General features: G+C 41.4%; 1 protein-coding gene across 2 annotated transcripts in view; it reads left to right on the top strand.

Moving 5' to 3' along the window:
• Positions 1-467: 467 nt before the first annotated feature.
• The window catches only part of cep128 (centrosomal protein 128), an 82403-nt gene continuing 67459 nt past the window's right edge, over positions 468-15411 (top strand). Inside the window, exons 1-8 of one of the 2 annotated variants that reach the window (XM_078173695.1) lie at positions 468-1319; positions 1440-1526; positions 3749-3881; positions 4111-4229; positions 4552-4643; positions 8692-8764; positions 9339-9461; positions 14764-14838. In XM_078173695.1, coding sequence (XP_078029821.1) covers positions 1158-1319; positions 1440-1526; positions 3749-3881; positions 4111-4229; positions 4552-4643; positions 8692-8764; positions 9339-9461; positions 14764-14838 — 864 coding nt within the window. In that variant the 5' untranslated portion in view covers positions 468-1157. The remainder of the gene's footprint in view (positions 1320-1439; positions 1527-3748; positions 3882-4110; positions 4230-4551; positions 4644-8691; positions 8765-9338; positions 9462-14763; positions 14839-15411) is intronic. The other variant, XM_078173694.1, reaches the window with a different exon arrangement.

Here is a 15411-nt window from a genome sequence, read left to right as displayed (position 1 = left end):
AAAATTTGGGGAGTGTTGCACATTATAGTTAAAGATCCTTTACTCACATTGAAAGACCAACATGTTTCAACATTAGACAGTCTTCACCAGGGTATAACATGTATTGGAATAGGTGTATCAAAGGTCACAATATTTTAAGCTTTGGGGTGGGTCAAAATAAAAAAATGAATAAAAGTAAATAAAAGTTACACTCCAGCCAGCCCTCTCCTCTGACAAGTAAAGAACAGTCCCTTGCTTACCACCACTGTCGTCCTCTTACCTATCTTGTAATCATATATTATTATTTTTCTTATCCATTTTGTCTTTTCTTTTTAACAGTTTTATTTTTCTTGTCCGATAAATAATTATCTTTTTTATTATATTTTTCTAAATTCTTTTCTTTTCTTTTCTTTTCTTTTCTTTTCTTTTCTTTCCTTCTCTTGTCTTGTCTTTTCTAACTGACGGGCGGCAACACTGGCGCAAACGCAAAGCTTTGGACAATGTAGTTCACAGCTAACGAATTCCTACACTGCTCCACGGTGGGCAGCATACATTTCCCGGCGTGCTTTGCGGCCGCTGAGGTCTGTTGTTTTCCTGCTCAGACGCGGCTAGTTCAAGTTGCCATAGCAGAGTGAAGCTGAGGACTGTTCTTCTGTTAGCTTTCAGCCGCTCTGCGACAAACCAGCGGCTCTTTTCTAACGTATTCACAGCGGTAGGATTTATTCCCGGTGTTTCCGCTGGATGTGTGCGGAGTTTGTCGTTTTTACGGTAATGTCACACGGCTAAATTAGTTGGCTAACGGTGGGTTAGCTAGCTAACGGTCATAGTAGTTGCCACTTGTTGCTAACAGGAGGACCATCACTTCAACAATGCTCAGCACCGTGATTGATGGAGAGGAGGGCAGTTTGAGCTGTAGCGTGTTGCTGGTCAGATAGCTTCCTGTCTCCACTGGTTGTTGAGGTAACAATGGTAAAGCTCCCATTTCCGCTCGCTATGACAAACATATCTATTGTTAATAACGTCCTAAACCAGCCCAGGTTGTTTGTTAAGCTGATTAACGTCACAGTTAACAGTTAACGTTTTCCGCAGACGGAGCTAGTGCTGGTCACTAATCGTCAGATTTGCCCAGTCAGCCGTTTTTCCTCTCTGTCACTGTAAACTCGCCCTGTCCCCAAATTATGAACACATCCAGTGAGTCGGACTCATACGACAGGACCCGGGGGCAGAGGCCTCGGGGGCGTGAAGCCCACCGCAGAGCTGCCCGGGACAGGGGCAGATCCAGTGATGGTCGAGCCGCAGACATCTCCGAGAAGATCAGCACACTGGCGAGCACCTTACAGGTACTCGTGAGACACAGACACCTGACATTATTTGAAACTTACTATATATTTTCATTCATAGTTTGAATAGGTTACTAAACTGTCAATAATTATTAACTGAAAGCTTCTTCTCTCTGGCAGGACACCAGCAGGAACTTGACCAAAGTAGACCGGATGCTGGGCCAGTACAGGGAGCACACAGATGACCAGGCTGAAGCCATGACACTGGTCAGACACCTGCTCTGTCTATTATGATTTCATTGTAATCTTATCACACACTGAGGGGATAGTTCAGGGGCTGTATTCACAAAGAGTTGCTCCTAGTGACGAAATTTTAAGTTCAGACTAGGACGCTGTAAAGATAAAAGTTATTCACAAAACATCTCAGACCTTTAAAGAGCTCCTGAGGTAAAAACTGTTCGGAGCAGAGAGGAGGACTTTTAAGAGGCTTCAGAGTTTCTTAATCAGAAGAGAAAATGGTGGAAACACAAAGAGGTCGGTGTAATATTCTCCAAACACTAGATGACAACCAATCACATCTGTTAAAAGAATGTGTCATACCTAGCAATGCGGTCAACCTCACCTCCTCACTAAGGTAAATGTTTCTGTCCCTTACTTGCTCTGAGAACTTTCCTAAATCACTCCCAAGCTACGACTCCTTACTTTTAATTTTTAGGCTTAATTAGGAGCTCTCTGTGAGTGTTCTCAGAATGTTTGTGAATACGGCCCCAGATTTTTTGAAGTAGGGTTGAATGGGTTGTACTTATCCATAGACAGTATATTACATACAGTAGACGTCAGTTGACCCCCGGTTTGGAGAAGCAGGCTGGAGTCCGACATTGAAGCTAAGCAATCTACTGCTTTGGATGGGGGTAGCAACAAAATGTATTTTAGTCACCTATAAAAAAAGTCAGACCCAAGAAGAAACATATCAGTTTAAGTGTATGCTATGTTGAGAGTATTTTCACTGCTTTACCTTAACGTCAGACAGTGATTTTAATATTGAAAATTAAGCCATTATATTGCACTCTCTTCAAAGCCAGACTCCATTGAGAAAAACAGTAATTTAAGATTGCTGAACACAGGAGCTGCTGGTCTACCCCTACCTCAATCAGTTATTTTTTTGGGCGTTATTGTTTGACTTTGGCGTCTAAAAGGGTTAGCACTGATTCGACAAAGTCACACAATAACACAAACTTTTTTTTTTTTTTTACATAAATGATCTAAGTATTGATAGACCAGCAGCTCCTGTGATCAGTGAGCTACAATTACTGTATTTGTTGATGGAGTCTGGTGGCTTTGACGAGAGCATAGAGGGGAACAGAAACCACTAATGGTTTCCTGGTCAGAATGGGCTGTCTCACAAGAAGTTAAGTGGTGAAAATATTCTTAATATAGCGTACACTTGCACTGATATTGTTTTTTTTTAGGTGGCTAAAAAATACGTTTTGCTGCTGACTCCTCCACAGCAGTACATTGCTTAGCTTCGGTGTCAGACTCCAGCCTGCTTCTCCAAACTGGGGGCGTGCTGACTGGCATCTACTGTATCAGTGACGGACTCAGGATGTTTGAGGGGCAGGGGTGAAAAGGAAAAAAGGGCACCTACTGCACGACATGGGGCCCCATTGGTGAGCAAGAAGCTAGTGTGTCATGTATGGCGAAATAGGGAACATCAGCTTGTTTTGATCACTCAAGAGGGCAGCCAAAAGGGCACATCCGCTCGTTTTCATCATTCAAGAGGGCACTGAAACGCGGTGTTTTCAACCGAGGTTTCACCACATTTTTATTAGCTTGGTGCTTTTATTTTGATGGAAAGGCGTATCCACCGAATTCCGGATCCTGTCTCTCTCGCCCTGGTTCCGGTTGCTTACCAAAACGACCACTAAACCGCCCCAGACTAGGTAACCACTGTCCATCATCAACCAAAGTTAGCAAAAGTCTCCCAGACGCAGGTGCAGCATGCAGTGTGCATTTTTAGTGCTGCTAATTTTATTTGTGGTATTCAATATAAACTTGGTAAAATGATTTTAGTGTGTATCTGTACTATTTTCAGCACATTAACAATACCATGATAATTTTGATTACTATAATCATGACATGGAATAATCATACTGTGTCATCTCTAGTGGCAACACTGGCCTATGTGAGGTGTTTTTGTTGGCATTTCATAAATCCACATCTTTAGTGCGCAACATTTCAAGGACAATAATAAACCAGTCTGAGTGTCTAGTTATGCTATTTATCTTTAAGTCCACTGTCTCATTGTTAATTCAGTCCTCATTTATTTTCACCAACTTTTTAAATTTTGTTTCCTTTATTTCTCCTTCTGCAGATCTTTTCAGGGATGTCATCATTTTTTTCTGGATATCTGTTCTATTTTTGCTTTCTAACGATGTTGAACAATTGTCTGTTTTCTGAGTTGTATGTCTGATGTTTTGTTCCTGCACCAGCTCAGGGAAAACCTGGAGGAGTCAATCAGTCAGCTGCAGACTCAGAGGTTGAGCAAATCCAATGGGGCTCGGAGCGCCTCAGGTTCAGCCTCCACCCTTCACACCAGTGACCTGGAGGATTGCTCGGGATCAGGTATGGCGTGATAGAAAGGATTTTGCTGTCAGCTGTCTTCTCACTGCAGTCTTACTTCAGGATCATTTGCAACAAGATGAAACATAAAGGCTGATAAAACAGAAATAACGTGCAAAAATGACTGTGAACATGAGAATAACACCTTGAAAATATCCCACAGTGAGTTTGTGTTGTTTGCTTCTCTCTCCTGCTTTAACACTTCACAACATATGTGCATGTGTTATTTCAGATGGCCAGCGTTTCTTCCCTACATCACCACTGAGGGACTATACAAGCACTCCAGGAAGGAGGAGGAGGTCTCAGTCTGCCGGTGTTCGCTTCAAGGATGCCAGCCTCTCGGGAGAAGATGTAAGGAACAGACACACCAACTACCAATCAGTGCCACTTGTTACTGTCATGTAGTGTCACAAAGTTTCCACAAGAGGGCACACTGAGTCAACAACACAGAGATGAAATTTGTTATGCTAATCCTGAAGGGGCTTGATAAGATTTCATTTAAATATTGCTCATGTTATTATTTAGGCCTGCAGTGAGTTCAGGAGTCCCTATTTATTTTTTCATGATGCTCTCCACAGTGGCAGCAGCACATGTATCTCTGTGAAGGAAATGAAAGTCGACTTGTTGCTTTACCTTTGTGTTATGTTTTGTATTCTGCGTCTGTCCAACACAGGTCCACGCTTTGCACCAGTCCTTGAGGGATCTGCGTTGTGACCAGCAAAGAATATCTCATGACCTGGATAGAGAAATCCTCAGGAGAAATAAGTATGTGAGGGGAGGGCCAAAGTCTGAATATCAGAACAGAAAACTAGTGTTTTTTTGTTTACACATAGCACATAGTACACAACTGAATACACCAGTCATTGTTATTTATTATAAGACAAGGTGATTTTGAGGGTGCTTTCACACCTATCTTGTTTGGTTTGGTTAAAATGAACTTACGGTTCATTTGGGCTGGTGTGAAAGCTGTCAATCAAACTCTGATGCAGACCAAACAACCAAACCCAGACCACTTGAAAATTTTGGTTGCAATTGGCTTCCAAGTGGACTCTGGTGCATGTCGTTTGTGGTGTGAAAGCAAAAGAACCAACCACAGGATTTTAGCCGGACTTCAGTAGATAAATACTAATAACTTACTTATGCTAATCATTTTGTGACCACGTTAACGTGTATTTGCAGTGTGGTTATTTATTTTCCCTGATTAATAGGTCTGAAGTAGGGGCGGCTGATATATTGAGTATACTCAATGTATCATGGCTTGTTTCCCGAGGGATATAAAAAATGACTATATTGCTAACATCAAGTATGCATTGTTTTTTAAGCCACCTGCATGAGGTTTCCTGTGACATTTCGATTCTCCTGCTTGCTCCTAATGGCTCTCTTCCTTTTATACATACACACACTCACACACACAAAGAGACTCACAAACATGATACATAAGACACACACTCCTGCGCCCATGCAGATCAGTTTCTTCTGAGCTATGGTGTGTGTGTGTGTCTTACATGCAGGGCTCTACACCATTACTATTTAGTCACGTTTTGCGACCATGGAGCACCGCTGCAACTTGCAAATACTATTAATAATTGGGTTAAAGGGCAGTTTATATGTTTCTAGCTTACAGTGAATAAACCATCATTTTAATGGTGCTACATTTACAGTTTCATGTAATCAGATTGATGAGCAGACACACAAGTGTTTTTGTACCTGCACAGCTTGGGGCTGCAACTGTTAAGTCACATTTTGCAACCATGGAGCACCAGTGCGACTTGCAAATACTATATGAATACTATATGAATTGGAGAGCTGTTAGTTTGTGAACTAACACAGTGAATCCTCAAGTTTAAAGGTGTCGCAACAACAGTTTAACTTAATGCTAACTGCCAACATCTGTTGAGCTGAAGCTTTAAATTCACAGCAAAAACATCAACTCTTCCTCCCTGAGATGAGCCAGGTGCTTCAAAATAAAAGCACCAGTGGTTTCACTTTGATTTATTGTTATTATATTATGTATTATTGTATTATGGATTAGGGTTATTGTGTATCATGTAATACCATATAGCCTATTCTTTTTAAGTCATATCACCCAGCTCTGGTCCAAAGCTGCGAAAACTGCTGGGCTTATTTAATAAATCCATTAAAAAGTGAGAAACAGTGATCTCACAGTAATAAGCCCTGAGTCAATGTTGTACACGACGCCTCCTCTTCGTCTCGTCTCTACCTGTTGATCATTACTCATAGCATGGTCGATTTGCAGTTTAATAATAGCAATAGTACGTAAATCAGTTATTTCTTCGTGAGCTCTTCTGACACAAAATAATGGAAATGTTCACATCAGAAGCTTAAAGTGCTGCATAGACTTCTGTCAGTCACCACGTGGGTCCTGATGATGCAGGATGACAATCACCAGAACTGTCCGGTCAACGAGTTGCCTGTCCGTCTGTACAACTTCATGTTTACTCTTGGTTTGTTCTTTAAAAGTCAGTGCGAACGGGAACTGGGCCAAAACTAAAAAAAACAACATACAATTTTGAAAAGCAGGTAAAATGACAACAACTGGTGACGATAGACGCGCACAGTTTATTCTCAGATATTTTTGTTTAATTGTCTTGAAGTCAGAAACGAAAACTAATGAGAACATGCTCTTTTTTAAAGGCATTTTGCACAATAATCACACAGATCAGTGTTTAAAGTAGAGATGGGAATCAAGAACCAGCTCAAGTTGAGAACCAGTTACAGATTGGAGTCTGAATCAAATGCTTCAGAGTTTATCAATTCCTATTATTCATTTTTCTGACAGTTGCATATTGGAAAACAATTATGTCAAACTCGTGTATCTGCTGCTGGAAGCTTAAAACAAGAAGGTCCAAAGCATGGCTTCATTTCATGAACAATGATAGCAACAGTGCTGCTTGTAATGTCTGTAAAATGATAGTTTCAAGTCAGGGTGGAAACAGCAGTGATATGCTGACACACCTTTCTATGCAACCTGGGCTTAAATTCTATGAATGCCATGTATTTGACACTCTACTCACGAGCGCTACTGCTTCCCAACTGAGCAGCACATCTGTTACTGAGGGTAAATATCCTCTGTTATAACATTAGCACCATGCAGGCAGGCTTGGTAGGTTTCTCTTTGAGTGAGAACGCAGTTAAACAGCAGAGCTTTTGCACACCTGAGACACATGCATCACTTTTTTGCTGCTCTGTTTCTGCAGTGTTCAGACTCAGAGATAATAAAACAGTTGCACTGACGCACATGTTTTGTGGAGGTCATACTTTTTTCCCAACACAGAAAATTGATCAGGAGTCAATAAAGGAATCAATAAAGAACGCCAGGGAATCATGTAGTCTTGGTAGCCGAAGTTGTAAATTTCTCCCAGATTTTAAATCACATTCCTCTTGGAGCTTGTCCTGTTATGAAGATTTTTGGTTTAGAAGCTTTTGTTGTTGATTTTTCACAATAGAAAGTGCTGCTTTACTTTATTACAGTCATTCCCTGGTCCCCAGCAAGTGCACTGGCCAATTTGACTTTATTTGCCAAACAGTGGAATCACCACTTCTGGGTCCATCATGTGATGTGGGCCCAGAAATACATTTTTTTTAATTACATTACATTAGGGTTACATTAGGAAAGAGACGTCCTTAAATCAGCGGATGAATTTTTAGAGCGTCACAGCCACCGCAAAAAGACTCAATTCAATATCAGAATTTAATCTATCCATTCAAAAGTCCAAGTTAGCAAAGCGCTAAACCAGAATTAGCTGGCTCAGCCGATGGAAGTTGGCAGCTCGGCTGATGAAGTCTCTTGTGTACTTGCTCTATGGGCCCAATGATGGGGGAGATCTGGGTAATTTTACATCCAGGAAGTCGAACACTTTTGGCTCCACGCGCCATTGAACAACTTTCAGTGGCCCTTCCTCTTAAGCTGTATCAAGTTCTCTTTCTACATCCATGGTCATCCCCCTGCGACAATAACGGTGCAGAGATGGGGAAGACCTGAAAAGGCCAACCACACTAGAGCAGACTAGGCTTTTTCTTAGGTGGTTTTAAGAGACAGGTGCATAAACGGAGCGTCTCAGACAGAGGGTGAATACAGGTGTTTCAGTGCAGACAGTTTGAGGAAAATAACTTTTTCTGAACATCCTTCTCCTCCTTTAAAGATCATTAAAATGAAGCACTCCATGACCTTGGTTTCCACAGTCTGCATGTCCTTCAAAAAATGTTGAAGCATTTGGTTTGAATGTTTGAAGAAGGCTTTATGAACAGAGTACGCACTGATTCAGTAATCCATACTAAATGCAAGGAGACTCTTCTGTGGTCTCTTCAGGTCTGCCTTCAGATTTTCTTCATTATTTTCTACACTAACTTTGCCCTGACTGGGCTGGTATAGGATATTGATCTTTATTTTTCATATCCACTGTATATTAAAAGTTTTTGCTTGTGCTTTGAAAACAAATGCACAGTTTTCAGGTTTTTGAGATCTCCTTGATGAGAAAGTGATAAAAGTGTCATTGGGAGCTTAAAGAGATGGTACTGGAAAGTCAAACGACAGCAGATCTTTCTCCCAACATGCATTAGAATTTGACATTTTCAGGTTATTAGAAAATCTCTCCTCCCTGGTGCTGCTGACCATACCGAATTGATCCACCACTATATTTCAACATCTGAAGCCGCATCATTATTTTTAGTGGTGTCAGATTATGCATTCACATTTTGATCAATGATGTCCTGGGAAAGGATTTTTCAAAAACGGCCGAGAACTGTGATGTGCGAATATTTTCAGTCTGCTGGATTTGTCTGTTTTTTATAGGTCTGATATCGACACCAGGCGAGCGATGGAGAGCCTCACAGAGCACATGATAACTAACCCAAGACAGGCCTCGGTGAGTCGTAGCAATGCATTTCACAACCAACTTCAAGTGTGCTTTTAGCTTTGTGGACTTCCGAGGAAAAGTGGATGTATCCTGAACTTAAGGACATCACGTCACAGTTATTGATGAATAAAAGCTGTTGTATAAAGCATGCAGTATGCAAATATTTTACTTTTTTGCACGGAAAACAGCTACAGACAAGTGATGTCATCTTTTTTAAATGTAACTTCAGTGAAGTCTAACTTTAGTAAATATTCAGTGTAATCTCCAGGCACATGGCCCCTCACTGAACCATCACTACTGTGACAAGTATGCTGCTCCAAATGACAGCAAACATGTTTAATATTTTTTATCTTGTCACGTCTGTGAACGTGAGGAGATAAAGGTATTAACGGTCTTTTACAGGTGGATGCGATGCTTCCTGATTAGACAGGGAATTCTTGCATTGTGAATGTCCTACTTCCAGATTTCTTTTTGTCACCCAGCCTTTTAATTTCCTGTTGTCTCATTTATCATATCCTGCTGCCATCCCCGCACCGGTGATGTTTGCGTGACCTCAGGCGTCCTCCCGTCTCACTGTCTGCAGGTGTCGTCTCGTGTGGAGCGGCGTCTGCAGGAGCTGGAGAGAGAGATGCATACTGAGCAAAGCAGCGTGGCGAGGGAGAGAAGGCCCGATCAGCGGGTGGCCATGTCTGACGAGCTGCAGGAGGTGACACTTCTCCTCACCACTCAACTGCTGTTATCCTATCATCCCACACCTCCCGGTTGACACCCTCGTGTTCTCTCACATTCAGAAAGAACACTGAAAAATAATCAGAGACTTGATGGCACTTAACTCAATCAAGGCATGCAGACGGGACAAGACTGAACATAACACTTAAAGAATGACCTTCAACCACTAAATGATAGTTACGTTGAGTTTGTGAAGAAAACTTTTCTCACATGCCTTGACAGTGAACGAAGAATCAAAAAGCTGATGAATTAAAGTTGAAAGGGTCCATGGTTAACAACAGCAAAAACTAAACTTAGGGTGCTTTCAGCCCTAGAGTCATCTCCTTTGGTCTGAATCAAGGACTGATTTTCTTCCAAAGTTGTATAATTGTCTAGAGTTGGTTCGTGTTCTTACGGCAGCATTTACCTTGCGTGAGAAAGCTGCTCTTGATTGCATTGGATGTGCTGAATGTGCATATTAAGGCAGTACAGGAGGAGGTGCACATTAATAATCCTCCAGGACTGTAACATGCTCATGTTTAACCCAAACAATGTGTCATGTCATCCCAGGTCGGAACACTTTCTCACCGCAAACAAACAGCACATTTGTTGTTTGTAACCAGACTGAGACAACCTCTTCAAGAAGGTCTCAGTCTGGTTATTTTGGTGCGCACCTGAGTGTGATTGCTGTGTTCACACCTGCCCAAACAAACCGCACTGAGGGGGCAAACAAACTTCGATTGAACCCAACCAAACAGGGCAGGTGTGAAAGCACTCTATATCATCCACTTATAAACTCAAAATATCTTTTTTTTTTTTTTCCAGTCATATCCTCAGCACTCCCCAGACAAACACTCTGACTTCGAACTGAACTGAAAGTGAAACCTATCTATGCTCTCTTCAAAGCCAGACTCCATTGACGAAAGCAGTAATTTTACCCTCATGAGCACGGAGCCCTGCTGCTCTGCCACTGCCTTGTTTGTGTCATTGTGTGACTTTTGTAAATGTGAACTAACCCTTTAAAACAGTGGTTCCTAACTGGTGAGTCACAGTCCAAAAGTGGGTCACAGATCCATTCAGAATGGACTGCAGGTGACTTGCACATGTGTCAGGTTTGTAAAAACACACTTTATTTTTAAGTACAGTAATTTTCCAGTGCAGAGCTTTCATTTTGAAGTGCTGTTTCCTGCTGTAGAGTGAGTGACTAACAGACAGCTACTTAACAGGACAGCAAACTAACTCAACAACATGGCCAAATGTAAGAATGACACTGAATATATAAATTTATGTGGACCTTGAACTAATGACTGAAAAGAAATCTGGACCAGTTCGGAACCACTGCTTTAAAACACCAAAGTCACACAATAATCCAAACAAACTTATTGAGGCAGTGGTAGAGCAGCAGCTCCTGTGTTCAGCAAGGTGAATTTACTGTTTTGCCTATTAAGGCTGACTTTGAAGAGATCATAGATGAATTTAACTTTAATTTCAGTTTCCTGTCTGAAAGAGCTGTCTGTCTGGGAAGTACTGAGCATAGGACTGGATGAATAAGACTTGTATTATACTGCACAGTTTCTGTGAGAGTTTGTCAACAGATGTTTGATATAGTTTTGCCGCTGTTATATACATTGTAATTTCACAGTCCAGTTAAATTCCAGAGTTCTCTGTTTTTGGATTCTTCGTTCACCATGGCATGTGAGAACAACAAAATTTTCCTCACAAATTCAATATAACACAGTGTTGAGTAACTGATTTACAAACGGCCATTTTGTAGGTGAAGTATTCCTTAAATTTTAGCTTATTTATTTATTTTTAAGAGACAACACACATTCATTAACATCAAAAGACTAATTTTCATTAGCAGCTCCTGAGCAGGTTAATGTTACGCTAAAGAAACAAGCCACACAAAAGCAGAGAAAACAACATCAAAGCACATGTAAGAGCATAAAGCATGAAAGGAAACCTAGTTAAAGCATTTCCGAGCAGACCTATATGAGCACATATGAAAATCTGGACTTCACAGCACACACATGAAGGACACGTGAAGCACACACACATAAAAGAATAAAGCACGTGAACAAAGCAACAGTCATCACATACGGCATGTTGACTTCAAACACTACACACACACTGCCTGACAGAGTATGATAATAATATATTACATATCCTGTTGGCACTGGTGTTTTTGTTAAAACACTCAAATCAGTGTGATCCAGCCCTGGTATGCTTGGAAGGGAAAGGCTGATTGGCTTAAAGGGACAGTGCATATTTTTCCTCTTCTTACCTGTAGTGCTGTTTATTAATCTAGATTGTTCTGATGTGAGTTGCCGAGTGTTGGAGATATCAGCTGTAGAGATGTCTGCCTTCTTTCCACTATAATGGAACTAGATGACACTCAGCTTGTGGAGCTCAGAGCACCGCAAAAAAACAAACGTGAAAAACTCAACAGCAGTGTTACTCAAGATAATCCACAGACCTTGTTGTGAGCAGTTTCATGAAAGGAACAGTTTTCTTTCTGTCAAACTACACCTGCTAACCATATCACTGTACAGAGGGAAGTGTGTAGCTCAGCCAAGGAGGACGCCATTAATGTTTACATCTCCAGCATGGGCCTCTTGTCCCTGAGTAGATGCACTCTTCCTTCTGCGCGGTGATACAGTTAGGGAGTCTGGTTTGGTAGACAGAAAATAGTTCCTACATGAAAGTGCTCACAACAAGGTCTGTGGATTATCTTAAGTAAGCGGGTCATGATTTCTGGAGAGAGACATTGATGTTGTGGTGCAGTGGTTAGCATTGTCGCCTCACAGCACCCAGGTTTCCTCCAGGTGCTCCAGCTTCCTCCCACAGTCCAAAGACATGCAGGTTAATTGGTGACCCTAAATTGTCTGTAGGTGTGAATGTGAGTGTGAATGGTTGTCTGTCTCTATGTGTCAGCCCTGGGATAGTCTGGTGACCTGTCCACGGTGTACCCTGCCTCTCACCCAGTGTCAGCTGGGATAGGCTCCAGCTCCCTGCGACCTCCAACAGGATAAGCAGTTACGGAAAATGAATTAAGGATATTGCTGTTGAGTTTTTCAAATGTATTTTTTTGGCAAGCAGAGTGCCATCTAGTTTCATTATATTGGAGAGAAGGCAGACATCTCTACGGCCGATATCTCCAATACATGGCGACTCACAACAAAACAATCTAGACTGACAGATAGCGCTACAGGTAAGAGGAAAATTTTGTATTTTTTATTTGCAGTGAACTGTCTCTTTAATGAACGTTTCCTTGTTGTTCTGATGCCATCAGGTATAACAACAGCTTTGATGTACCTGCTCCTTCTGCAGTTCAAACTAACTTCCAACTAGTCAAACAATGTGTCATATAAGGGAGAATTATTGCATTGATCCGTATGTTTTTAGAAACATATTTTAATGCCCTGTTTAGCTGTAACAGTGAGAGTTTGTGAACAGGAAGTGGGCACCTTACTGTTTCCTGTATTGTTAAAACAGAGGCCCAAAAAACTGAGAATAAACGGCAAAACTAAGCAGCACTGATCAAATATAAGTCAAGATTGTGTTACTGAGTTGCATCGCATCAAGTGTCAACCCACCAGCAGGAGCGTTTATTGGCGTGGTGCGGTGCAGTGCATCCTTGTCATCATAGGTTTTCTACCTCTTGAGCAAAAGTAAACGCCACAGCTCTTTTCATCTGTTTTCTCTCGTCTTGTAGCACCATTTTCAAAAGTATCTGCGTCTTTCTCCTGCACAGACAGCTCAGTTATATGAAAAGACCATCTCTCCTGCAGTGAAATACTTCTGTAAGAGAAAGCAAGTCAGGAGGACTTTCTACCCACGTAGGGCCATTAGCAGCAATAAATGCTTGTTGGTTTTCTCTGAGTACTAAGACAGACCGCTGACATTTACACAGTTTATGAATGCTCAATTTAAGAAAAAAAATAATCTCAAGACAAGACACGGTGGTTTCAAACTCAAGGACAAAAAGGTTAAAATGCAAGCTTGATGTGTTTAAAAAAATGAACGCTGAAACAGTCTGACGTGATCTCAGTTAAATAATGATTCCTCCCCTTTATAAAAAAGATGTCAACCAAAACCACTAACGATAACTGGTGTGTCTAGTAATCTTTCACATGATTATAAACAGTTGTTCACGTGTCATCCAGAGCATGCATGAAAAACATCTCTAATTTTTTTAACACTTTCCATGTCACTGCGTCTTGAAGATTTTTTCCTCTAATGTACCGCAGTGCTCCTTGTTTGTTAAAGTAGTGCTCCCACTGTGTCACCTTTATGAGACTATAAAGCACACCTAGGCAATTACTCGGCTACGGTGCAAATGGTGGCTAAGCAAGCAATTGCTGCTTTCCCGTATTTCACGCCAATCATGTTTTTTCTTTTTTTCAGGCGTGCATTTGTCTCAAAGCATTAGTAGCTGAGAGAGCTCTGCCATTAGGTGCACTTTAGTGATGTCGACTCAAAGCTAGATGCACTCAATAGATGCCCACAGTCACACATTATGTTGTATTATTGCTGTCTTACATTGCTACTTCCCATTTAGCCACACAAATCATCCATATTATACAATCATCAAAATAATGTTCGTTCATTTCTGAAATAACTCAACCATTGATTTCCTAGTTACTGGTTTTGAGGGCAGCATTTTGTCAAAGCTAATCAGTGTCTTGGCATCAGTCCTCTTTGCATCTCTCATCCCTGCTGCAGTTTATCAGCAGGCCACAGAGGGGCGCTGTGTAGCTGCATCCTGACTGATAACCTCTGTGAATTAGACATTTCAGCACACTATATAATGATAGTAGCTTCCAATTCATTTGCATCCCTCTCCTCCGTAGTGCCCTAATGGGACACCAGCAGGGCCCAGGGCGATGGGAAATAATGCATTTGTCCAAAAATTAAGGGTAAATAAACAAGCACGAGGACATGAAGAGGAAAATAATCTCTTTTACTACTAAAGAGCAGGAGAGGAGGGAGAGCAGAGGGCACATTTATTCCCCACCGATGGGCCCGCTGTGATGTGAATCAAATAGATGATGAGTCACTTGGGTAGATGTTATTGCTAGCAGCCGGTAATTCATCATCACAGTCCGCTCACAATGAGTGGGATTGAGTGGGATCTAAGCTCTTGTACAAATCCACCATGATGCCAGTGTCTTGTTCCAAGAAGACGAGATGGGGGATGCCATGATGCAATAGCACCTCTCGTGTTGCAGTGTTACACTACTCTTGTATGTTTGCTCTCATAATGATGCATGCTGCCGTCTGTAAATTGTGTTTTGCAGACCTCAGGGAGACGTCAAGTTCAAGAGGAGGCTGTGACAGCCAGGCTACTGAGAGCAGACAGGGAGAAGACCAAGGTGAATTTATTTAGTCCCAAAGGAATGTTTTGTATTCAAAAAGTAAAGGTGTGGTAGATTATTATGAATTTACAAAGGTCTACCTTTTAAAAGTTCCTTTTTTTAATGCATAATTTTCCTGAATTGGCAGCTATAGTGGTCAGGGCGTCAGACTGTGACCATTTAATTGTATTTTGCGACCATTTTTGGAGACAGTACTGTTAATTTTCATAATTAAGAGCACAAGTGCAACTTGCAGATACGCCCTCATTATTACTGTTTTCTGAAATCTAGGTCTGTATCCAACTCAGAATTATGTCAGTCGAATCAGATTTGGCTGTTCAATGCAAGCCTTCGACTGTTCATTCCTTTTTGAGAGTTTGAATGAGGTTTGTGGGACATTCAGGGTGACTACTAACTAACTACACTAACAACAGATGGATTGGAAATGAGCAACATTTTTTTGCTGACACTAGATATCAAACAAAAGCCAGACACTGTGTCATACTAAGTTGCTGTGAGCTGTAAATTTATCACGTCTAAGCAAAAGGCAGAAGATGACGTTATCTCAGAGTCTGACCGGGCAAAGTCCCT

This window comes from Epinephelus lanceolatus, chromosome 13 (assembly GCF_041903045.1).
Source record: "Epinephelus lanceolatus isolate andai-2023 chromosome 13, ASM4190304v1, whole genome shotgun sequence".
NCBI lineage: Eukaryota > Metazoa > Chordata > Actinopteri > Perciformes > Serranidae > Epinephelus > Epinephelus lanceolatus.
Note: the sequence above shows the minus strand (reverse complement) of the source record. Positions and strands in the feature narration are given on the sequence as shown.